Raw genomic sequence first — 26,657 nt, 5'->3', positions numbered from 1 at the left:
TGTGAATGTTAGAGCCTCATTTTCAACAGTGGAGCTATAAAGGTTGAAAAAGGTTATTATTTTAGATAAAGTCTCATCAACATCAATATTTCCACTAAATAAGAGGCAAAAAAAATTGTTTGATAAAGGAAAAGCCTCTCAGACTCTGAGCCCGACAGCTCCAAACTTTTTTTAATATTAGACAATTAATTTAATTTCACATAATTACTGCAGTAGAAGCCATTTGTTTGTTAAATACTTAATGAAACATATTTACCGTATTTGTAAATGACGTATAGTCACAGACGAACGAGATAATTAGTCCAAGTTTGTCGTTTATTGAATGTTCAGAAACTACAGCGGCTGTAAAGCGCCACAGCAAAGGTAAACAAAGGTAAAATAACTGAACAGGTGATCAACTCTAAACCAGTCGCACCTTTTTACTCTCCGTCTCTCTCTGTCATTTAAGCACACCCGTTGCCGTGGCAACCTCCTGGGCTCCACAAACCTACCAGAGATTATGTTAAGAACGTAACAAATATAACATTCAGTCCGTTATGATATTAGGTTTGCAGGCTTGATATTTATTTTGCGATCATTAATAAGCGCTCCCCTGAACACAGCGGTGGCTGATTAGTTAATTTTAAACTCCTGCTCTGAGTTATTTTGGTAATGGAACTGAAACGCACAGAATTGCGCAACACCGTGTTGAAACAATAATCACTGAGATTATTATTGTTGTTGGGTCATTAATTTGAAAATGTTTTGTTGATTTTCTTTGTTGTTGTTGTTATTTAATAAAGTTACGAACATTTTAAGCCAGTTAGAGGAGGATGTGCTTGTCTCAGCACCAAGGCAGCATTCAGTTAGTCACTTACTACCGAGATCGACTCAAAACCTTCCGCGATCGACGTGTTGCACCGCTGCTCTAGCAAAGCACAAACAGTTCAGAAACAATACGAAATGGGGAAAAAAGCGTTTTATTAACTGATTAAGTCGTGTTTTAGATTGTTCTTGGAAAAGCAAATCAGTCACGGCTGATTAGTGGATGCACTCACGGCTGCACAATGAACCCATTGATTCTTTACAGCAGACAGCCGCTCCCCTCTCTTGCTGGTACTGTGTACCCCAGGGAAATCTTTTAGGGGTACGCAGTACACTTGCCCCATTCAATATACTAAACATGTCCAATTAATAAGAAAACTAGCTAATAGCTAACTTTAGGAAAAAGGTTAATGCTAATTAGCACTGCTCTCCCTATGCATTGCTATGGGCAGGCCCCAATTAAGGGTGTGCAGTTGAGGCAAATACCATTTACTTAAACTTCTATAATATGTTTGCTTATTACTTCACTTTGCTGTTAGATCAGACTGGAGATGTCTCAGATCTCAGACTGGGTTTCTCACAGGAGGACAAGTAGTGGTTCACAGCCTCCTACCTCCATTTCCTGTTTAAATAATCATGGATGATGCAGCAACAAACATCTAAAAAATGGTTCTCCAATAGTACTCTCATTATTTGCATTAGCGTGAATGTGACCTTCATTAGTAAATATTAAATCCATAAATCTTCGTAAATAAATTGTACATAATCGCTATAGGAGCTGGCAGATCGTCTAAAACATGTTTGGTTTCAACAAAATGTAACTTTGAACATTTTTTATTTGTATTTAGTTCGTTTTTGTCATTCTTGTCGTATTTTTGAATGAGCGTGCTTGCCAGATTTGTGATTTATCCTCCACCTAACAGCAGGAGCCAACATTCAACCCTTTTGGACGTCTTTCGGTGTATACAGCCCGCTGGCGCTACGGCACTTAGCCGACACTCAACCGTGTGCGATGGATGCAGTGGTTTGGCCTTGGTGTGCGGTTCACCAGCACAGCCCTTCCTGCCTTTGTTGGTTTTTGTTTAGGGTGGCGGCACCTTCATTGACGGGGGCCAACCTTGTGCACGACCCTTGCTTCCACAGGCCCGTGCTGAAAGATCAGACTTCACATCGCACTTCAACGCCATTTACTTTTAAATGGAGCAAAACGCGGAGGGAACGTTTGCCGCTGTCGACGAGGACCGTTCGTTGAAACTGGATGCTGTTCCAGTGGAAGACATGAGGTCAGAACAATCCTGAGGGCCTTCAGGATTACGGCTGAGAGGACTCGTCTGAACCTGCTCTCTTGCTTTCCGTTCATGCTGGAGGAAAAGGACGGGTTATTCCTGTACAGAACTCAACTCAAAAAATTGTGCTAAAAGAATATTTAAGTCAACATTGAGCATCAGTTAGCTAACATGGTGGAAACCCTTTGATGGCAGTATTGTTAAAAACTGATTAAAGGGCAGCTCTTCCCCCGCCCCCACCTCACATCTATGCAAGTGTTACTGCACAAGTCGGAGCAGAGGGCAATGGGGTTGGGGGTGGGAGTGACAACAACATCAAGGTCAGAGAAGATGGAGAATTTGAGGACGCCCCGGCTCTTTTCAGGGATAAGCCGTGAAGTTAAAAGGACTGAGTGACAAGCTTTCACGTGCCCAAAATGCAAACAACTCTCAGCATTCCAGCGACGGCAGACACATCGCTCTATTCATGCACAGAACGAAGGCGACAGCTTGCTCATCCTGACACGCATAACAACAGAGGAGGGGTGGGCTCTCTTAGGGGAGATACCTCACCTGTCAGAGATGGAAAAAGCCCCTTTGGCCCTGCACACAAAGGGCAAAACAACTTCTGACGGGACAGATATGCTTTCCATCGAGACACGCAAAAAGAAGGACGTGAGCAAGAAAATCGGCTAACGCAGAAAACACACACGCGCTCGGGTAGTAAATTTCTGCCTCACGCAATCAAACATTAGCAGGAAACTCCAAGTGATTAAGATAAAGCGCCGACTGTTTTTGCTGGAGAAAACGACTCCGGCATGTCACTGATCCTTATCAAGGTTTTTACATCCTTCCTCCATAAAGAAAATAAGAAACTGTTTTCCTGCTTAATTGCAAATTGCAGCTATAACAAACCTTTGTCCTCCATGATATCTGTATTTGCTCTAGGCCTCGGCGTTGTCGGAATAATTTCAGAAACACTCCGTCTTGCTTTCTTGCTCACGTTAATCTGAGAACTGGTTCTTTATGCAGCCAGTGGAGTCTTTTGCTTGCCTTAGGAGGGAAGAAAAAATAAAAACTTTAAAGACAGAGCTAAATCCACCGGCTCTGTGGCCCCTCCAAACTTTCACGCTGGATTAGGAACACGCTATGATCTCCAAGACCATTCGAACGTCACAAATCTCTTTCAGCTCGAAGGCAAGCAGGAACCTTTTGATTTCTTGAAACTAAAACAGAAAGGTTGCCCTCTGCCCCGACTGATGTACCGCCTCTTAATGTTTCATTACAGTCTTAATCATTGGAGGTAATCAGGGCTGGAATCAGCATCACTGTCTTCATCAGCTTACCATCAGCATCAGAGACGACACTGCTATAAGTGTGCTACTCATTTTAACCGGCATTCTGTGTGTCTATTTCAGCGAATGCAGCTAGAAGGATTCATGCACTTAAATCTGAACTGTTTCTTTCTGATCAATCAGAGCTGATCAGAAAGAATCTGATCAATCAGAGCTGATCAGAAAGAAGCTGGTGTCTGGTTTGATACATGCTGCTTCAATATTATAATTACTGGTCTTATGCAGATAGTTTTGATACATTTTTAGTTTGTCGAAGGTTTTACACCAAGGTAAATTTGATTTGCTCCTTTGCAGCAAATCATTATTTTTGCACATAAAGTGCAAAAATAATTTGTATATAATGTATATACAAATAATGTAAGTGATCAACCATTCATTGTTTATTCATTACCAAATGATTAAAGTAACAGTTAATTAATGAGTGATTTTTGTTGTTCTTTAAAAAGGTTTACTGTGATGTCACAGTTTCTAACATAATCAAAATACCTTCATTTGTTTTCTTTTTTATTATTAGGAAAATGTAGGTAAAAGTCAAATTTAATATATTTTTTGCCTTTCGGTAATTTGCTACGTTGGACTTTAAAAGATGAGTAGAGGTGTTACTTTAATGTTTTTATTNTTTGTGCAAAAATTATTTTAGTGACTTGTTTTAAAAATATTAAAACACTTTTTGCAAGGGTTTTGTGAGGGGGAAAAAATCGACCGTTTTTGACTTTGTTTATTTAATATATTTAACATGTGTACAAAACCACGTGGCATATCAAGAGCCAAAAATACATCAGTTTGTGCATTTTTAAGGCACACATAATAGCAAAAAACAAAAATACATAAAATGTATTTTACCAGATTTTACACATGGTACAGTTTATTCAGCTGATTGTTTCAAAGCATACAGAGATAAACTAATGCTCCAAATACTTTTTTTCATTCCTTTCATCAAGTTTAAAAGCCTTTTCTTTACTGTGCATAATCAACCTGTCTGCAGAGATTTTAGCTACTGTGCAGTTGTAAACAGCAGCTATGATCCAGTGAGAGAGCACTTCAGGACCCCAGAGATTTTTGCATAATAAGGAGAGTTAATTAGAGATCAGTTCAAGGATCCTCTGCAGCTATCGGCTCCACAAAGACAAGGAATCTTTGTGTCTTCAATGGGAAACTTGTAGTCATACGTAATTTCTTCATTGACGCTAATCGGCTGCCTGGAGTAAATCACGATCTTCTTCTGAGACTCCACTGTGATGATCTTTGCATAACAGTTAGGCTGTAAAGATAACAAGACATCCAAAAAAATAATATTTTAATTGTCAATGCAATATAAAGGTATTTAATAATCACTTGTTGCATTTAGCACCCGCTCTGTACCCACATTACAGCTGTGGTTGATAAACCTGGCTAAGTTTCCACATTTGGTAGCATCAATGATGGCGTCCTGGTCAACGCGGAACAAATAGCTGCTTCCGATGCCTTCCTCCTCGTATCTCTGCTCCCTCATGTCTGCAATGACCTACACACAAAGAGTGTGACGATACACTGCTGCACTTACACCACTGGAAACTACCAAGAACAACCACAGGGTCCCTGAGGAACTTCTCAGAAAAAATAAAAAACATTCAGTGGAAATGATTTGTCAATAAACACATCTGTCAGATGAATTTATCTGATTGTTTTTACCTGTCTGATGAGCTGCCCCACATATTCAATCACCATCTCGTCTGCTGCTATGGGCTCCATGGCGAACAGGCCCCACTCATGGATTAAACTCCGACTGAAACGAATCCTCTTCTTTCGAAACTAACAGAACATGAAAGGATTTAGTCTGCAGCTCCACACGCCACCAATGTTTTGGTTACATTTTACTGCCGTGTGGAGAGCAAATATCTACATCACCTTCTGATGAACCACAGTAATAAAAGCTAATTTTATGCATGGCTAATTAATACATGCAAATTTTTATTAACCATAAATACAGAATGAAAGATACATTTTCTGCAGCTTTCTGTAACACTCAGTAATTCTAATTATAGTCAGATGTTGTTGTTTTTTCTAAAAAAGACTTGTAACAAACTCATTCAGTAATATGATTATTTGTTAATTGTTGTGGATCAAACTGTCTCAGGATGACTTAGCCTAAAAACATACGCAAAGAGAAGTTGGGTTCTTCAGCTGATTCTGCTCACAACAGAAAAACAGGACTTAAACAAAAACGTAATGTTCGGAGCTCATCAATTTTACATTTCTAATTCAGTCTTCTACTACTTTAAAGACAAGTGATTTCATGGTCTTAATTCCTCTTTTCCATCAGTTAATCAGTTGCTTACCTTCAGCTGGTTGAACTTAACGAGGTCGCTATAGCAGCTGAAAGAGGACAGCAGGCGGCGCTGTTCAGACCTGAAGTCGGATCCAGATCTCAGTGAAGTGGGCTGCTGGACGGGGATGCATAAACCCTGTGAAGGAACACCTTGACCTTTAATAAAACAGGCTCTGCATGAAGATAATGCATTTTATCATCCTCTCCTCCCCACCTGATCCAGTGCAGAGTGAAGGTCAGCAGGAGGCTTGGTGTCCAGGAGATATTTTATCTTGTCCTTCCTGCTGATTCTGTAGAAACCTTCACTGCGAGCGCAGCCCGTCCTGTGGACCGGCTGCCCCTGGCTTTCCTCACCGCTCTCCGTCGGGACCTTAGTCAGTAAGCAGGAGTTAAGAAAAGGAAGCAAAGATTGTGACACAATCATGAGAACACAAGAAAATACCAACCATATCAGACAATCATTTTATGCAACATTGTACAGAGTATTTTTAGGCATTTTCACAATTCATAAAATTGTTAAAAAAATATGTTTATATGTATACAGTGGCTTCAAGAGGTATTATATTCCTTGAACATTTTAATTTTTGACACTACTTTCTAGATATTAATTGTATTGTATATGAAATTCATGGGAATAATACAAATTAGTGAACAATTGTGAAATGGAAAGCAAAAGAATAATGGCTACCAATATTTTTTTGGGGAAAAACACTTTTGTGACACTTCTGACACTTTGTGCTTGAAGCTGGAAACAATTTGAAAAAAATCCAAGCACGGCACACATATTTTACAAAATCATGTATCTTTTAAGCATTTCTACAGTTAAATGGGATTTAAACACATTTCTTTTAAATGAATATTTGAATTAACATATTTAATCTCTATATTGATCCAGAGAACAAAAAGGATATGAGGATGAGGAATCCAGAAAGTGTCACTGAGCCACCCAGCACTGTTATCCTGCTCCTGCAGCCTTTCATAGGTACTCTGTAGATGTCTGGCATCCTCTTCGTCCAAACCGTCCCTACAGATGTTATGCAGGATATTATACTCCTCACACTGTGAACGTCTCCTCAGGCGATGATCCTGACACCACCAATTTATTCCCTTAAACAATCTTTGACGAAGGCGGGCCCTCTTTCTCCGCCTCAGCCTCCTCAACAGTTTTTGCCTCGATGAGGGTTTGACGTCATTATAAAGCCCCGGCATATTCTCCAGTCCCTGCAAGGGTTTTGTTCTCACACCTGAGCCCATGCGTACACAGTTTCCATCGGCAGAGTCAAACGAAGATTCAGAAAGACTGGATGGAGAGGATATAGGGAGGGGAGAAACACGAAGAAGGCTGTCACATAACAAAGGAAGAGACATCTGTGTCTTCCTCCTGTGGACGATGTCTCTTCTAGGTAAGAAGATGTCCCTTCCAGGAGTTTTTGGGGGAGTGATATACGGATTGCTCGACAGTGGTAGAACGTCTGGAGGGCTGCAGAGAGGTGAAAAAACTGTGTTTCCCTCGAAAGTTCCTGTCGTTTGACCAATTGTTGACATACTGCTGTAAGTCCATCCACCGCTTTCCTCCCTCCCAGGAGTTTTAGGCTTCTCCTCGTACGATGGGTAGGAGGCAGGTGGGAAGTGGGAAGAAGCTAGAAGAACATCACTACTTTCTGGGGAGAGAGACATGACTTCACTGGCTTCATCCGAGTCCAAATCGATCAGTTTGGCAGCGATCCCCTTGCCTGGTGTGGGTGGCCTCTCCACTTCATCCAGAGGTGCTGGAGACGCCGGTTTGCTTTTGATCAGATTGTCAGGGTCACTGTCCACCAAGCTGCCAGTGGGGGTGAGAGGCCTCAGGTCATCTATGCCCTCCACAGACTCTGGAGTCCAGGCAAGGCATCTCGATTGCACACAGAGACCTGGCTCTGCTGATTAACGAAACAAGAAAACAGATTTACTTATGTTCAATCGAGAAAATTCTGGTTTGAGAAAAAACTGAATCTTAGGTAAAATTACTACTTTAGAAAGAAAATACAAAAGACTCTGAAACAATTACCTTCCAGTCCAATAGGTGAAATGAGCTCTGAGTCTGAATGGTCACAGTGCTGCAGCTCCACAATGGAGTCCACATCGCTGCTCTCTAGGAGGCCGGCTGTACAGTTCTGCTCCGTCTGATCCCTACGCCGTGACTCTAACCAGTCCTCCAAGTCCAGCTCCAGCTGTGCTCCAGGTGTTAGAGGAGCAGTGGGAGTCGCAATGAGCTCCAGCTCCACCGACTCTTCATCAGAAGATATCACAATGCATTTGTCATCACTCCTGTCATCCTCCTCCTCTTCCTCCTCCGTGTCATCATGTTGTGAACTGAGGTCGGAAGACGAGTCATCGAAGCTCTCTGAGGACTCCGACGAGTAATCGCTTTCTTCCGAGGCGCTGCTCTCTGATAATCTCTCTGAAGATTAGGATGAAATTATTGACTAGTATGTGATAAGTTAGATATTTTTTGTGTTGCAGCTTTTAACAAACCTCTTCCAAGGCGTCGTCCATCGGTACTAGCCCGGCAGACAACAGCATCTTCATCTTCCAACCTTTTCTGTGCTGATGTCCTTTCTTCACATCGCTGACCAACTTCATCTCCATCATCTCTGTCAGACTAATTAAAGGATGTCTTATTTGCCACGGTTTTATCAAATTCAAACTTAGCAGTTTAAGAAATCGATGTGAAAACACAAAATCTTAGAAAGTATATCTGTCTAGTTTCAAGCGCAAATATCTTAGTAAACTTGAAATAAGGAAAAACTAATTTACAAGAAACTTTTCAACAAGATATAGGAGCTTGTTTTAAGTCCANTATAATAATATAAAAATTATATACTATATTATAAAAACACATGAATGTAAGGAGTGAATAATAAAAACAGTTTGTTTCTGTTTTTGCTCTCCTGACTGTAAGTCCTGCACTAAAACGTGCCAAAATTACAACAAAAAAATGTTCTACATGTTCTTATTTAGTTTAATTTTTTTTTTTTTTTTTTACGAGGCACAGTGGGAAGTCAATGAGTTGCCTTTTCCCAAAGTTAGGCTTGGGCAGTGGTTTCAAAGGCAATCAAGCTCTCCACACATGTATTGTTCAAAGTTGCTGTTTGGCAGCAGGCCATTAAATCATATTCTGCTTAGCAAAGAGCTGACAGTCTGCTAATTTTCTGCGCAGAAAAAAGGGGAGAATCCAATTGTTTTTCGGCTCCTTCCCCCACTCTCCCTCTGCGGCCATCAGCCGGTCTCTGGAGAAGAGCTGGTTTCCGTAAACGTGATGGGGAGATGTTTCCTGTGGCTGGTCTGCCTGCTGCTGATTAGAGGCCATCCATCAGCCGGACCTCCTTTGGGCTGAGGAGAGGAGAGGTCACTGGTCGGATCTGTCGGAGCGAGCTGCGGGGTCACAGCAGGCCCACGCCCCGCCTCCTCGCCCGATCCGCTCAGCGTGTCCTAATTTTGGGTAAGATGAATCATGGATTCAGATTTGAGTGTTACTAAAAGAGAACACAATAAAGAATAAGGCAGCTTGAGCCAAGCTTTTTTTTTTTTTTTTGAGTACTATTTGTTGCATCTTCAAGTGATGGTTATCATCGCTTGCCCCCTCCAAATTATCGGCACGTCGGGTGAAGATCTGTATGAAACTTTGTAAATAAAATGGTCGCTATGGTGACCCCAGGACGCCACTCTGTCCTGCGGTTCTCCAGCCTCCCCAATCCCTCGTCTCCTTGTTCAGAGTCACTTGGCGCAGGTCTAGTTGTGTGATGCTTTTTAATCAAGATGTGTAGATGTGAGCAAATTTAAGCAAGTAGTTATTGTCTATTCAGTGTGGAATAGCAGAGCGCTTTGCCAAAAAATTCATTCCTCTTGAATATTTTCTGACTTTGTCACTTCACAATGACAAATCCCAATGCGTGTTTCTTATTTTTTTTTAAAAAGAAAAGATTTTCTGTGATAGGTAGATGAACATTATATAGTAGAAGGAACATTATATGTGATCTTTTAAGCTTTGCAACTAAAGATCTGAAAAGCACATCGTTTGTATTGTATGTCACTGACTTCTTCTGCCAATTTTCTTTTTTGCAAAATGGCTCATTCAGTTGGACTGAACGGAGAACATCCGTAAATAATCCCCACACGAGTTTTGCAGAGCTTTCACTCAACCACTAAACATTTTTATGCAACATTAGAAATACATTAAAATATGGAAATAAACAAATAATTCAGGTTTTTTTTTCAAATAAGAAAATAAATATTTTATTCTTTTAGTGATTTTGAACCCGGTGGAGCTAAAACTGGGCTAGTTGAGGAGTTTTGGGTAAAACAAAAGACAAAACTGTTTTTTATCTTAAATGCAAAATGGATGTATATTTTGTACAGGTCTGGCTTCATTACCACTCTGAACATGTTGATTTTCAGTAACTGGCATATTTTAGAGTCTGTACACTCCAGTTAACTATTAATCGACTACCAAATTAGCCAACGATTATTTCAACAATCAGTTTATCGCGATTAATCAGATGAATTGAACTGTGGTTTCTTCACATCTGACCAAAGCATCATCTTTGACGCGTTTGCTTAAGTGCAAGTCGTATTTTACGTTTCCAAGGAAAAAATCAAGGAAGAACCTTATTGGTCCAGCAAAAATAAATAAATCAAAGTATTTATTTTGTATAAAAGGTCCTACAACTTAAGCCTTGGTGACTTCATCCTCGCAGCAGAGGGCAGCTTCTTGTTTTCCCTCCAAATCATCCACAATAGCAGGATGACACCAGTTTACAAAAACACGATGCGTGTGCCCTCCTGCCTAACTCGGCCCTTTTTCTCCTCCGTCTCCTTCACTTTTGTTGACCTTCGGTGCGCAGCGTAAACAGGAGGTGGGTGAAGTATCCTCCGAAGGCGTGCAGAGGAAACCGAACAGGGCCTGGAGACTGAACTCTCCCGTGGTGAGCTATGGCCTTCTGGAAGACACCACCGTGAACTTGAGTCTGTTCGACTACGAGAGGATATCGTGTTGGTCATTGTTTGAAGATAAATATCAAAAACAGAGCAGCTTTGCATGAGAGTGGGAGGGTTTTTTTCTCTCTTTCCTGAGTTGGCACTCCCAAAGGTGCCATTAATGAAACCACATCAAGACAAAAACAGGAGAAGATTTTATTTAGATCTGAGTGCAGAATGTCTCACAGGTGATAAATTGTGGTTGCATGTGAAAGAAACATAGAGTTTTCTTTTTGTTTAGTCTTCTAACAGAGAATAAATGGTCCTTTTTTCCCCCTTTTTTGTCAAATACAAACTGAATGTTAGTCAACTGTGTCCTAACACATGTTTTAACGCAGATTCCTTCCACATCAGGCAGAAGTTTATCCCTCCTTTGACTTCTGGAGCTTCGGCTTTTAAGGGCCCCTTCAGGCTGTGCATTAGCAAGGATGCAGCATTCCTCAGAGAGCCGTTTAAGTGAGGAGGAAGCCCTGATCGAACTCACCTCAACCTGTCAGGCTAATGAAGCTGTGGCTGACAGGACAATGGGCAGGTCAGCAGGTCTTTGCTGCAGTCACTACAGGCTACAGATTCCATTAGTCAGGGCTGACCTCTGACCTCACAGACTCTGCCTGAGAGGGATCAATGAAAATATGGAAGCTCCGTCAAAACGAAGGTTTTCCCATATTATCTCCTCTTTCATGCTTTCTTAGAAATCCGTTTTCTGAAATAGTTATTTCAGCCACACTGGATTTAATTAATGACATTTGTAGTTTGTTTTTTGTTTTTATGTATGCAGCTGAGTTCACAAAATGTTTCGAAAAGCTTTACATTAAACTCTCCACACCATAACTCCCAAGGATAAACAGACATTAAGCCCTGTATTTTTGTTCAGATGTGGAAGTGAAGGGAAATTTGCAACAGCAGCTATAAACTCAGATGTTTTCTCAGAGGAGAGATACTAAATTTTCCAGTCACGGTGTTGACAGTAACGCCAAAATTACTCATCCTCCGTTTACCTTTTTCTCATCTTACAAACTTGAATGTATTTTATTTGGGTTTTACGCGTCAGAGCTGCACAAAGTAGTGTTTTATGGTGAGGGGAGAGGAAATGTGGCACACATCTAAATTCAACCCCTCTGAGTCAAAGGTTTTCATCTTTCACTGAAATGAACCTTCAGGGCTAAGTCCAGGTTGCGGCAACTCAAATTTAAGACTTTTTAAGACCATTACGAATGGAATTTAAGACCTAAATCTTGACAGAAATGTACGAATTTTGTTCAGACAACTGGTAATATGTTTGTACTTACCCATTATAGAGGCAGGAAAGGTAGCTAGCTGGCTAGCTAGCAAGGATAAATTAGCAGTGAGTTACTAGTAGCCTCAATCTTACCGAGTGACATGCAGTGAAGATTGTTTGAGTGCAACTCAAACTTTTGCCTGACAAAAAAGTTTTGCAAGAAAAAAAAAACTGTGTACACAAAATTATAACAAAATTTCAGACTGGTGATCAAAATACTAAAGGTAACCTTTCTTTTAAAAAAAAATGAATTAAAGACATTTTAAGGCCTTAATTTTAGATAAATTATTTAAGACTTTTTTTAAGGATGCGTCTGCCAGCTTTGCACGTCCAGAGATGTTCACATATTTGTTTTAAAGTAACTGAAGCTCACTCAGGCTGGATGTCAAGTGTCTGTGAATATTAATCTTATGTTTTGTAGAGCACTGCTTACCTGCTGGGCTGGATAATGGAGATAATTGGCCTGAACTTTGGTATAATCTACCAAGTGCTTTCTGGAACTTTCCAGATTCTTTCTAGAACATATTTGGTTGGAAACTAGTCATTCCTGTCAACGTTTCAGAAACTATCCTGAAACTATCCTATTGGTTCCAGTAACAACCAGCTAAGTTCCAGGAAGGTCCTTGGAAAGTTAAGTTTTCAACATCTTAAACATAAGGGTTTCATACTCACCAGAGGTTTTTCACCCTGCACTTTGCTCACAAGAATTTGCCCTCTGGCAGGAGCGCAACAAAACATAATTTAAAAGAGCAATTCACTTGACTGGAGGAAGTAGTGGCACGTTGGCTCCCAGAGTCATCTTGACGTTTTGACGGAGGAAAAAAAAAAAAAAAGTCGGAGAGAAACTCAGTCCTTCCCAGCTGCATTGCTCTAAGGTAGGAAATGTGAGGCAGGGCTGGAGAGATTTATAGTCCACATAATAAATTTCACAGGAAAGATTACAGCATTACATTGTGAAGTGAGGATATAGTAGTAGCAGAAGCAGGTCCAGTTAATGGCCTCTTATTGTTAAGAAGACACCAAACCGGGCCGGCTCCTCTTCACATCAGATGCCGGTCTCGGAGGCAGATACAGATTTCCTCCGTGCCGTCCAGCTGCTGCCTGTCGTTACCCACATCCTCCTCTGAAGTTACGGCCAGCTGCCCTCACGGATCAGATCTCTATATTCACGCCGCAGCTTTTTGTCTGCTGTTCCACCACAAGAAAATAGGAGAAGAAGAAAAAAACAAAACCTTCAGTGTGCAGGATTTGCTCCACCAGGCCCATCAAATCTCAGCCGTAGCCTCATGTTTCAAGTTAACTCCTTTTCCCTACATATTACTCATTTTCTTGCCTAACTTTTAAGGAGTTTCTGTTACATTTCTCACATACCGTGTCAGGAGCCATCTCACTCGGACGGTCGGTGGACAGACGCACCGAATTCCTCCGCTCACGAGCACCGTCGGGTAGGAAGGAGAGGAAGAGGCCCACTGGTGGTTCTTCACAACAGAGGAGCACCTTATCAGGCGGAAACACATCATCAGCACGCAGGGCCGTTTAATCACGAAATGTGGATTTAATGGGGTTAATTTGATGCTGTGTCTCTCCTCTCCTGCTTTCCAGTCCCAATTCTGTTTTTACCTTAAAAAAAAAAACAAAAAAAACAGGAAGAGGGTGTGTGTGAAGAGGCGGAGCCTGAGGAGTCATGCCAGGTAAGATCATCACAACAGATGATCTTACCTGGACCTGGACCTACTTTTTTGCTTTGTTGCTTGACTGATGGTTGGTACACAGTGTGAACTCTAGTCGTCATAGATGTTGCAAGTGGGACGGAGGGGTGTGCCACTTGGTAAAAGCTGCAGAAGCTGCAAACGTGACCTAATGGTGGCCCCTGACCGGGGCCCGACAGGAGAGAGGCTTTGTGGAAGGACGCGGGGCCCTCATGACGGCTCCTGCTGGGAGGAGACGGACAAGACATTTCTAATTCCCGTCAGATTGAAGGGGGGATGGCTGTGCAAAGACCCAACTTCCCAGAAGTACAAAGGCTCCAAAGATACAAGTCCTGTAAAAATATTGATGCCTTTCACACTATGTTCAGTACAAGTATTGAATTTATTAGGATTTTATGTGACAGACGCACAAAAGTAATGGGAAGGAAAAACTAAATTTGTTTTCTTTACAAATAAAAGTCAGTAAAGTGCTTCTTTGTTCAATCCCTTATAATCTGATACCCCTAAATCCATGGCAACCAGCTGCTTTCAGCCGTCACCCAATTAGTAGCTTATAAAACCAGCGATCATTCAGCCCATTGTCTACACCCGTTATCCTGTCTTAAGCAATAAACATCTGATGGACCTCAAGACATGTTGACAACCAGGGCAAGAAGAACATCGATCAAAGGAACAATTCTGTATGGAGGAGCAGAAGAGATCTGCAGCTCAGGTGGAGAAATCTGCTGCTAGTGCAAAGGTCTGCAGCTTTTACAATCCAAGCAGCCGTTTTCGCCCTCAGTTCAGAGAAATTAAACGGCTTCACAGTCACAAATATGCTAAAAAAAAAAAAACGAAGACATAATTCTTGACAAATGTCTTCGACAGGAGATCTGTTGTAATTTTTAACAGGCAACTACTTTATTCCTATTTTTATGTTTTGTTTTTATAAAGAAAGAATTTTTTTTGTAATTTATCAAAAATCTGAGAGCTATTTGTTCTATTTGTGGAAGTGGTTTGAAAAGAAAGTTGGAAACCAAGTTTCTGTTTTCTTCCGTGTTTTTTTTTCTTACACTTTTTTTGTTTTGGTTTTTCATAGAATTCTCATCAAAGCTTGTGGTTTTTATCGTAAATCATTAGGATTTATGACATGAATACTTTGACAATGTGCCTCAAACCCCGTTGTGTCTCATCCACACAAATTTCGAGTTGTAAAAGATCTCTGGCTGCTGAGAGACGTCCGAGCAAACATAGAGATATTTGCTCTCACTTTGTCGTGTGTGAAAGAGCGACGGGCAGCAACAGGCCTCAGGTAGCATGCCGCATGCATAAAACTTAAGCTGTTGTCTTTGGGGCACAATGCCTAAAGCAAACACTGCAGGTCCCTCAAGAGATGAAGAAACAAGAGCAAGGCATTCAGAGGGGCCCCTGTAGGCAATTATCCTGGCATGCATGTACACACACGTGCAGAGAGGATACAGGCCGTTGGTGAGCGGCATGACTCCTCAGGCTCCGCCTCTTCACACACACCCTCTTCCTGTTTTTTTTGTTTTTTTTTTAAGGTAAAAACAGAATTGGGACTGGAAAGCAGGAGAGGAGAGACACAGCAGGAACAACATGAGATCCCACCATGGCTTAGCAGGCAGGAAAAGGCCAAAAACGTGTGTAGTTCAGGTTACTTGTGGTGATTTGGCGACTCCAAGAATCTGCTCAGTGTCAGCAAAGAGGGCAGAAATCTGAGCAAGAGAAAAGTCTGCTCTGTCCTCTTTGGTCCACTTTTGTAAATTGTGATCACAAACACTTTTTTTTTTTTTTTACAAGTAACTGTCACTGAATTCAAACTTTTTCACCACCTTAGAAATGATTAACCCCAACTGTGGGAGCAGGTTTTCTATGGCTTTCACAATCAACCTATTTGCTACTTTCATTTTTGATTTTCTCTGTTGAACTTTTTCCTTTTCATCATGGAATATTAGGCAATTTATCAATGCAAAGCAGTACATAATTGTGAAGTGTAAGGAAAATCAACTTTTCTACAAAAAAACAAACAAAAAAAAATATTAAAAAAGAAACTGAAAAGTATGGGGTGTAGGCCCCTGGGTGTCCCAGAGCCACTTTTTGTTCTGCAAATCACCTTGAATCAGTTTCATCCAATCACCAGATTGGATGAAACTGTCTCTTAACATTAATTTTCAAGTGTTACCGCAGGTTATGAGCTGCTTTCGGCTTGAACTCTGACTGGGCTGTTCTGACACCTGAATAGTCGTTTATCTGAACCACTTCTGTATATTTTGGGCCCGTCGTCCTTCTGGAAGGACATGGAAAGTTTCTTGGAAAGGGACTTCAAATATTAAAGTTACGAAGTTCTTAATGGCTTGAGAATTTTTTTTATTTTTTTTTATCAACTTCAAGTTAAATAACTATGATTTCATCTGGTTGCTCTTCAAAGACATAAATTGGCCAAAACAGAAGAACCATAAAAACCTGTAAAGTTTATGAACTCAACTCAACTATAGTAAAAAAATTTTGACCACAACCCTTCAGATCCCGTCGTGACCTCCGGCAGGCTTCTGTGGACATGGAGTACCACTAATATTATAGGAGAAGTCTTACTTGAGAGCCATACATTTAAAACAGATGTCAGAGGGATAATATTTTTGAAGTTGATGCCAAAAATCAGCCGAGGTCAAGAAGAAAAGGAACGGAAGGGAAGCGCAGCGCGTCTGAATGAAAACTTATAACAATAACGTCTGAGTTACGGTCCCGGTACCCCGAAGTCAAAAACTGGATGTTGTTAGCACTTAGATTTCCCACATAAAAGCACAGAAAATATGACCGCTGACTTTACCCGAGTGCTCTCATCCACATGCAGGAAGCATGCAGAGGGCACATCAACAGCGTCAAGTATTTAACAAAGCGGGGGAAGGACTGTGAGGTAATTGCATCAACATGAAAAGCTCTGGAGGTTTGACTATACGTTTTAGAGGCGCTACAGAGCACATGGTGTTTAAAGCTCCTCAGAGGGTCAAAGCAGAGACGAGGAACTCTTCAAAAACCGTTCAGCTACAAAGACTGCGTGTTCTGGGCCCATTTGCAAAACCGTCCAACTCCGTGGACGATTGCTTTCTTCGCTAATAACTAAATGGTGCCTTGCAAAAGTGGTTCACACCTTATTTAAGTTTTAGTCACATGGCAACCACAGACCTTCAGATGTTTTATTGGGATTTTACGTGACGTAGCAACACAAAGCAGTGGGTAATTTTAGAATTTCTGCTCGGCCTCCTTTAGGAGCATCAAAGCTGAAGCTCGGTCAGGCCGCGCGGGAAACGGTTGTAAACATCGTCTTGTAAGCCCGTCCACAGTTTTCCAGATTTAGGGCTGAGTTTTGCCCGTTGTGTGCTGCACGAATGTCGCCTTGATCTCAACAGTTCCTCCGCAGCTGTGGCTGCAGGCTTACGCTGTTATGTTGTTTTCTTTTCCACCTCCGACAGGTTTTTCTGCTTTGATTGTTTCGTATTTAGCTTTGTCCGTCTTTCCGTTGACTCTGACCAGCTTTTCTGTTTGTGCTGTTTGTGCTGAGCAAAAGAATCCCAACAGCATGATGCACGGATGGTGTCTTCAAGGTGTCAGATTTTAACCACGTAGCATTTTGAGGTAGGGGCAAAATATTCCGTTTTGTTTAATAGAATCAGAGGTCCGTCTTTCACATGTTTGCCGTCTCTTGTGGCTTGTGGCAAGCTGCAATCACGACTTCTTTTGGGATTTCCTTCTTTCTTCTCATCATTCTTTCATAAAAGACAGATTTTTAAACTTATTTCTTCATTTTATTTGATTCTTAATGTCAAACAAATCAATCGAAATCAGTAATACATATACATACACACATACATACGTTTAAACACGCACAAATAAAACAACATTTTGAAAGTGGTCCTAGTTTTCCTGTCGCCAGGCTCGACCACCTGAGCTCCAGCTCCTCCATAGTTACCTTGGTGTTTATCTGATCAATGATCTCCTTGCTGAAATGAGCAGCTGTGCCTCAGTGTAGCTGCTGTTGTGTTGTAGTCTTTCAGTTTTTCATCATGAACTGAACATTTGGCATTCATCCTTGACCTGCCAGTTGCCGTTCCTTGTTCCTTGGAGCTGTTTTTCCACTGATGCTCTTTAGTAAACCCTCTGAGTCCTTCACAGATTAACTGGTTTTATACTGAAATTAAAATACATGCTGGTGGATTATTTATTATTATGAAGTTGACTTTTGAAGACAAGTGAATTTTTAAGGGTATCAAAGTACAAATGCACACTGAACTTTTCTTAGATTTTTTTTGTAAGAAACAAGATTGACAACCATCTTTCCGTCTCTTCACGTCACAATTTTTCACTACTTTGTGTCTGTCTGCCTCGCAAAATACATTAAAGTTTGCGGTTGTAGCTGCAACAATAGATTACCGATGATGGATTTAGAGGACACATAATCTCTGTCGGGACATTTGGAGAATCCATTTGTTGCCGGTTCACCCTAATGTGGAGTTTTCTGAAGGACTTTCATTCAGCCGTAATGTCAAGCTGTCAACTGAATCTCCAAACAGCAGAGTAATCATAAAGTACATTATTCACAAAGTACAACAAACAGGACAGGACATTTCTCTGCCCACACAAGCAGATTTCTTGTTGATAAAACTTGGCAGGAGGGCCCTAGATGCCTGACTTGCAGTTTGAACGACTCTTCTGTCTAAAACCAGACAGATCCCCGCTCACGGCTCATCAAAGGCCGAGAAGCGAGATCCAGGTGAGCTGCACCGTAGGAACGAACGCTGAACATTTGAACCCTTGTGATTTATAAGCGATGCTGAATAAGAGGGTTGAAAAAAAAATCTGTAGATAAACTCTGTGAGGGAACATTTCAGTTTTCTTCACTATCTGCACTTTGTGCTCCGATGTGAGGAGGGCCTCCTGCTCTGACCACATCAACCCCTTCCAATGACATCAGGGTAATATCTAAAGTATGCAGGGCCCCGGGGAGGAGAAACGCTGAGCCCAAGTTGGCCCGCTTCCACCTCGCCATCTGGGCCCGCGGCTTGCCGAGGCGCACGTGTTTGGCAGCAGCCATCCCAGCAGAACTGGAGCGTTCTGCAGGCTAGAATGAGCTACTGTATCTGAGACGTTTTGGGTCTATAAAGCAGGAGGCGAAGGAGGTAATTCTGTTGAAAGGGTCAGAGGTCATGTTGATGGAACTCTAAGGGGGATTTCTAATAGTTTACAGTAAGTCAAAGATGCTTAGGCGCTGCCAGTTTGGTAAATCCCCTCGGTTACCAGGTGACACACAGATAAATATAATTACTTTTACTACCTCCATAGAGAAAATTAATAACCGTTTCGTGACTCCTGATTAACCAGAAGAAGAAACATCATCGGTTCTAATAACATTCACTTGTGCATCATCTAATTCCTGTTACACAATTTTCTTGCAGCATATGGCTTCCCCTGGCTGGCAGCCCCACGCCTGCAAGATGTGCATCACCTGTTGTTCACACAACCAGCCGTCCACAGCAGGCCCGTTGCTCCCCTCTCCTCTTCCTGTCCCCGCGTCTTTGATCAATAACTCTGTGGTCATCAGTATGTTCACCAGAGAGGGGCCCATTGTCAGCTAATTACAAGCCTGCTGCTCTTTTAGCTGAGCCAGTGGTTGGATGAGGATCATTAAAAGTCAGCTGAAGCGTGCTTTGACTCCTACCATGTTTCTTTTAAGCAAAAAAAAACAACAAAAACACAAAAGAAAATAAACTGGCAGCTTGTAAACCACAGTGCACCCAACAGATCTCCCCAAATCACGCCGCCGTTGGAGTGCGAGGAGTGAAAGAGCTTCTGTTCAATGGGATTTCGGAAGCTTTGGTAAAAAACAACAACAAAAAAATCTGTCTTGAAAAGTGTGTGGCAACACATGCATTCACCTCCCATTAAAGCTGGGGAATGTAACTTTTCTAAAAAAAAATCAGTTTTTTACATATTTGTCAAAACTCTCTATGACTCGTTGACAGTGTGAGACAGGTAATATGCGGAAAACATTGGGCTTCGATGCCTTTTCCCAGAACTCCCAGTGCTAACTACAAAAATACGCAGCTCGGTCAGAGACAAGCAGTCAGAACCTGGAGGTCAATCATCCTCGTGTACACGCCGCTCACGCCCTGCCCTTTGCTCTCTGCTGTGCTACAGCTGAAATCGCCAAAACAGAGACTAGAGATAACAGAACGTTAAGGATTTCAAACACCTGAACTCAGCTAATCTGTTTGTGATTCAGTCTCACTGTGCATTCATCTGTTCTGTTGTAGAACATCGCTGAACACACAGCACGATAGAAAAAAAAAATGTTAAAGGAGTATGAATGCTTCTGCAAGGCATCGTAACGGCTCTTGCGATGCACAGACAGCCTACAGGCAAACACTGCGTTGCCAGACAACGGGATCATGAATTGGACACAGACTCGGGGTGTGTGTCCCAGAGCCATTGTTTGACTTCTTGTATAATGGACAGCGTGATTAAGACAGCGCTTAGTCTTATGTGTGAACATGTATGGCAGCTCCCCTCCCTTCCTGTGATAACGGAGGAAGGTCAATGAAGAGGTTGCTGAGCGCATAGGCCCAGCAGCGACAGCATACTTCTACTTAAAGCCCCAGAGTTATTTCTCAATAAAAAGTAAAAAATAAAATACAATTTAACACCACTAATACACATTTGCATGTTTCTGTGAAGAAGAGCAATCAGACAGCAGACTGCATTAAGCGTACACAGGCAGAGGGAACATAGAGGAACCTCCTTGTCCTTTATCATCTTTCCTGCTGTTATCCCTGCCAGCGTCAGCTCGCTCCCCCCTCCTCTCTAATCTCCATGGTCACCGCAGACTGCACGTCACCATGGTAAGACTCCTCTCTCTCAGGGCCCCCCCGCTCCCTCATTCATCCCTTCAAGGACACTCTCCTTATATTACACTGCAATTCATTCAAAAGCACCAGATAAGCACTTACTGGGGACTTGGCGTGTTTAGAGCGAGGACTCGTCGCATTTGAACCAGTGATGTATGTCTGTTAGTGCGCCTCATAATTGCGGTGAAATGGAAAGAGGCGAACTCGGTTAAACATCTCGGACTTTTCTCCATCGTTCCCGTGTCTCTCTCGGCGACCGGGAATTAATGCCTTCCTCTCATCTGCAGTCATGTTTTATCCGTCTTTCAGGACCTGCTGGGGCCCGGTCGAGATGCGAGTCTGCGGCTGAGTTCAGGGTGACAGCGGCGCACACACGCAATCATGGTCACTACAAGATTAATGACGCGCCATCTTGAGTTCATATTAAGGAGGCAAACATGGGAGTTGAAAGTCCACATGTGTTCCTGCAGCGGTAGACTCCGGCTTTAATGAAGCTTTACCTAATAATTAGTTTATTTTCACTGCAACGAAGTTCAACTGGCTTTAGGGTTGAAATAATGAAAGAGAAAACTCTGATTTTATTGCGTTCAGGTCTTGCAAAAGGATTCAAATCGCTTGGATTTCTTCACACGTTAAAACCACAAACTTTAATAACTTTTGTAACATATTGACGTTAGCCTCCATTTCATCTGTTACTCCCAAACAAGATCCAGTTCGACTATTTGAATTCAGAAGTTAGAAAATTGGTAAATAGAGACTGCCTGTTTACCAATGTGACGACTCTAATTAGATTCGCAAATAATAAAAAGAGTTAAAATTCCAGAGGAATCAGCAAACTTGTAGAAGAAAGTGCTTTGGGTGAAACGAGGGCATTTTGGCCACATTAAAGTATGGTGATGATGATGGATGGTGGGAGCGTCGTGCTGTGAGATGCTTTTCTTCAGCAGGGACAAGAACGCTGGTGAGAGTTACCAGAAAGACGGGTGGAGCAAAGTACGGGGAAATCTCCGAAGAAAACTTGTCGGAAGCTGCAAAATTCCAGCCTGAGGCGAAGGTTCACTTCCCAGCAGGACAGTGACCCAAAACACTCAGACAGAGATACAGCAGAATGATTCATGCTGGATTCTCCAACTCCAGTCATCTGGAGCTGATGCTCTGCACGTTTTCCAGCTCCAAATCCAATAGAGAATCTGTGGAAAGACTTGAAATCAGCTTTCATATGCTCTCCATCCAGTCTGGATGAGGTTGAGCTATTGTGCTAGAAGACGAAAGAAGAAGAATGGGCCAAACAGACACCTCGCTTTTCAGAAACGATTTTAGAAAAAAGAAAAAAAAAAACTAAAGTTCTGATCTCTAATGTGATGCAAATTTTGAAAAAAAAAAACTAAAGTTCGATACATATGAATGCTTGTGAATTACAAGAACTATCTGTGTTCCATGTTTAAATTTAAACAAGAGTGTGTTTGCCTGAAGCCCATACTGTGTGGACTCAGACGGTCCAGCTGAAAGATGACAGTCAGTATGGGTCATCAAAGAGTCTCTCCTGCTACCGCATCTCTCAAAAAAACAAAACAAAAAAAACAAAAAACAATGGCAGGAAGCGGCTGCAGGTCTTGAGGAGACGAACCGCACACAAACATCTTGGGGCAGGACTCCTCAGACTGGCGCTGAGGGTCCATCCATTTCCTGTTTTCAGCTCCCGGCTAAGCGAAGTCGAGGGCCTGTGTGTGCCAACTCCTGCCGATGACTCAAAGCTTCGTCGACCGTCGCTAACGCAATCAGTCAGTACCCTATTACGGTCAGAATGGAAGCGGAGCAGACGCCACATCCTTGCATTCACCCGACAGCATCAAGTCATCGTTAGGGGTGACCAGAGACGATGCCAGGGGGCTGCGCGTCGGCGGCGAGGAACACAATGGTTTATTACGAGCACCCTACCACAGAGGAGAGGACATCCTCCCCACATGGCTGAGGGGGAGGGGGTGTCCTGGCTGGCTCCAACTCTAATCTACTCCCTGTGTTTATAAAATAAACACCAACCCACAGGCTGCCCACTCCTCTCGACTCCTGCACCCACATCTCTGCATCTGGCCGACCTTTGACCTGGACTGTTTGAACTGTTCTTCCTGTCCAGTGGAACACCAGTGAAGTATAATCCCCCCCCCCCCCCCCACAAAAAAAAAACAAAAAAAACTGCACTGTAAGCAGGTCTTACGCATCAAACAATGGGATTACCATAAACACATCCTCAGAGAGGTGGCAGATGCGCCAGCTGCAAGCCGACGCACGGCCTCACAGAGACACCGAAGCGTGTGTTCATATGAATTATTATGAAGTCGTGAAACTTAAAAATAGGAGCATCGCATCACTGTTGCATGCAGGTGCAAATATGGGCAAGCATTTAGAGAGGACTTTGTTTTACTTGCCTTGAGTTGCCTCTAATTTGCCACTCTCAGGCAACAGAATTACTCTGTCAAAACAAGGCTGCCCGTGCAGACATTCCCATCAGACACCCACCCAACCCCCCCGGCCCCTTCTCCCTGGGAGCCCCGAGCCCACTGGTGTCGGAATGAGACGAGATAAGCCCATGGTCGGCCTCCGTCAACACATGAGCCTTTCAGAGGCGAGTAGAGTTACAGACAGGCGCTCCTCTGGGGCTCAGTGGGAGTGGGAGCAGGGAGGGGAAAAGGAGGGTTGCTCAGACATCGGTAGGTTTCCTAATCTGCACCCAGCCGGGCTGCTGATGCCCACCATCTGTGTCTGTAACTCATCACCCGCTGGCCAGGAGCCTCAGCAGGCGCACAGAGGAGTAAACAAACAGTCTGACGGGGCAATTTCTACACACTTGGGTTGGTTAATTATCAATTAGAAGTTCCACCCGTGCAGCAGAGGAGAGCCGCCTGCAAAGACAGGAGAAAGACTGAAGCCAGCTGTGAAACATGCATTTTGATTTCATGTTTCAAACTCGTCGGGACTGAAATTCATCAAATTCTGATTGTTTTCATGGTGTCTTTAGAGGTTCTCAGAAGACATGCACATTTGGTAGTTACAGCATATATAGAGAATCCCCTTTTTTTCCTCTGAGGTCTTCTGGTCTAATCTGCTCTGAATCCCCGGAACCAGAACCAAACATGGAGAGGCAGCATTCAGTTTTTTGTTTTTTTTTTAATTTCGCTCGATTAATCTGGAACAAACTTCCAGAAAAATGCAAACGAGCTGAAACACTGAGTTCTTTTAAATAGAGGCTGAAAGCCCACCCGTCTGGAATTGCTTTTGATTAGTAGGAAGTGGAGCATTGATCAACGTATTAGATGCGTATTGATGATTTTGAAAGGCTTGCTAGTTTCACAATTGGTGACTGTATGATGTGTTTTTATGACGTAAAACTCGTTGGACTGACTTGTTGAAAAAAATGTGCTATACAAATAAGCTTAACTTGACACAACAAGCTTAAAGAAAAAATGGACTAACCAGACAAAAAAAGAGGCACCATTTCATCCCATATGTAATTGTTTATGAGATTGTGTCCATCCAGCAGGAGCGGTTTCCATATTTTTATGAACCTCTTGCTGTCGTCCCGTAGGAATTAATTTAACTTTTCCAGCAGGTAAGTTCTCAAAAGCTCCATTATGATACATTTAAAGAAAGGAAACCTGAAAAACATTTCCCTTGCTCCCCTTCCTCACACTTTCCCAGAACATAAAAAAAAAAGTCCATCACAGCTTTTCCAGTTTGAGTAGGAAACCCCGTTTCACCATTCTCTTAAAAAAAAAAAAAAGTTCAAACAGGACTCAATTATGTGGAGAGAAACTATTATGACAGCTTTAATCACCTCCAGCAGATACTGACGACAGAGGCGAGTCAACAGGACTCGGTCGGTGTCGGAGGGAAAAAATGTGGCCGCTGGTCATGCTCCATTTGCTTGATGAGACCTCACAGTCATAATTGTACGCGCCTCTGGCACTGTTAAGCCAGGGGATGCAGAGGGGTCGAGAGGTCGGGAGGATGGGTGCTGCAGGGATAAGGGGGTTGCGGGGAAGACAAGTGACCAAGATTAGATGAAACGGCTGAAACTTTTCAAGCAGTGTGGCAGCCATGCAGGTGTGCAACGTTTCCCCCCCCGACGTAACCCAAACACGCCCGTCGTTTGGAGCAGAAATACCCCGTGGGCGCATCGGGAGCGGGCAGCAATAGCCGAGCCATTCAGTGCGCCTCACTTGCCTTTTATTTACGGCACGCCCCCATGTTTGAATGTGGCGTCACACAGACGCTTTCTGCTTCATAAGATTTGAAAGCAGAGGTTTAAGGCCCGTGTTGGAGAACTGTTCTGACATCAGCAGGTTCAGTGAAGAGATTCAGAAGCTTGTCGCTTTACCTGTTTCTTTGAATTGCCTTGTTGCTGAAAATGTGCTTTGTGAATGAAATTATCTTATCTCACCTTACCTTACCTACAATGTACTTATCAGACTGTAAAGCGTACATTAAGGCAAGGAAAGTGCTTCAGGAATATTAAAGACAATTTGTGCTAAAAGAGTGCAAGAAGTGAAGCTGACAACCAAAAAGACAAAAGCTGAAGTTCTTAAAAAAAAAAAAGCAAAAGCAAGAGACTTAACAGAACAAGTCTAGATTTTTAAAAGTGGGGTTCATAAATGATGTGCCGATGAAAACTCTCATGGATTCCATGTTTACTAAAAATCCAGGTCTGTTGGCCCCGGAAGGTTAAGCTAATTTCTACTCTGGGAAACTCCAAGAACAAAGTGGACTTACAATGTCTTAAAAAAAACACACACATAGAAACTGTAAAATGTAAAGTCATCATATCGTTTGAGTAGGATTTACAAAGCAGCCAATAATCATGTACACTGTGAGTGGGGGGTTGAAAGCAGTGCACCACTAATGATCTTCCTGAGTGAAACACGCACTGAGAAAGTAACATGTGAAGTATTTCCAGTCAGGGTAAATGGCTGTAATTATATTAAAAGTAAAGAACAAGAACAATGTAAAAAGCAAAAAAAAAAATATTATAATGGTTTAACTAAATGCTATTTTATAGATTTTATGAACGGTACTCTTCTCCCAGCTAATTATGCTGACTGGAAACACTTTATATCAACTTTTCTCTGTTTCACACGGGAACATCATTAATGGCACACTGCCTCCAAGCTCCATTTCCTGCATATGACATTTCCCTAAATTCATCTACCGGATTAATACGTTGGCCTTTTGTGAAGTGGAACGATGTTTCTGAGGTGAAAACGGAAGCCCGCTTTGTTCTCGGCCCAACTCGGACGAGCTGTGGCAGCTTAAAACTTTATAACAGAAAGTCATTTTAAACCTCCTGAACCAACCGTCTTGGATCTTGCTGTTTTGAAAAACTTCAGCACCCTCTTCATCCCTCCCTCGTGCCGATGATTTCCATGCATTCCTTAAAGGAGTGTGCCCTCTGGGAACGGCTGGAATGAGAACTGTGATGATATTTAAAACACTAAAATGCACCCGGGAGAATTTTCGGGTGTTATTCCACGGTATATTTACAAGCTAAGTAATATGTGAAGCCATTTGTGGAGCCTTAGCGGAGATTAAGTTCTAAAATGGAAACTGATGGGATGCCAAGTGCCCGTTTCCAAAAGCAGGCATGAACTTGTAAGTTAAAAGAAAAGAAAAGAAAAAAAGGTCTCGGTCTGCGTCGCTGCAAACATTACCAAGCACTCATTTAACAGTGGTCTCTGTTTACGTTGGTCTAACGTGGCTCGCAGGGGCCGCAGAATGGAAAAACATTTGCAGAGCTGTCGTGTTTCCAGAACTCTACGGCGAGTCCCGAGACCAGACGCACCTCAATTCATGTCTAGAAAACTCTCAGCGTTTGAAAATAAAAGTCAGAAACTCTCCTGTAGGTCTGTGAGCGTATAAGAAAAACCTCATTTGTAATCTTAAAAGCGGAAGATAAAAGGACAGAAGGGTGCTTTGGCTATCCACCCAAGCATAGAGACCCCTCCTCTTAAAGTGGCTTGCACAAAAGACT

At 42.3% G+C, this 26,657-nt stretch overlaps 1 protein-coding gene across 1 annotated transcript; it reads right to left on the bottom strand.

Moving 5' to 3' along the window:
* Positions 1 to 4,127: 4,127 nt before the first annotated feature.
* Positions 4,128 to 13,984, bottom strand: LOC103147226 (histone-lysine N-methyltransferase SETD1B-A-like). Its single transcript, XM_016678474.1, has 10 exons — positions 13,903 to 13,984; positions 13,399 to 13,505; positions 8,247 to 8,373; positions 7,780 to 8,172; positions 6,644 to 7,651; positions 5,947 to 6,110; positions 5,743 to 5,868; positions 5,096 to 5,215; positions 4,791 to 4,928; positions 4,128 to 4,685 (listed from the first exon to the last, which is right to left on the bottom strand). Exons 1-10 carry the CDS (start codon positions 13,982 to 13,984, stop codon positions 4,512 to 4,514), a joined length of 2,439 nt encoding a protein of 812 aa, XP_016533960.1. The 3' UTR covers positions 4,128 to 4,511.
* Positions 13,985 to 26,657: the final 12,673 nt, after the last annotated feature.

This window comes from Poecilia formosa, unplaced genomic scaffold (genome assembly GCF_000485575.1).
Source record: "Poecilia formosa unplaced genomic scaffold, Poecilia_formosa-5.1.2 Scaffold5, whole genome shotgun sequence".
In the NCBI taxonomy this organism is placed as follows: domain Eukaryota; kingdom Metazoa; phylum Chordata; class Actinopteri; order Cyprinodontiformes; family Poeciliidae; genus Poecilia; species Poecilia formosa.
This window is presented reverse-complemented; position numbering and strand designations above follow the sequence as displayed.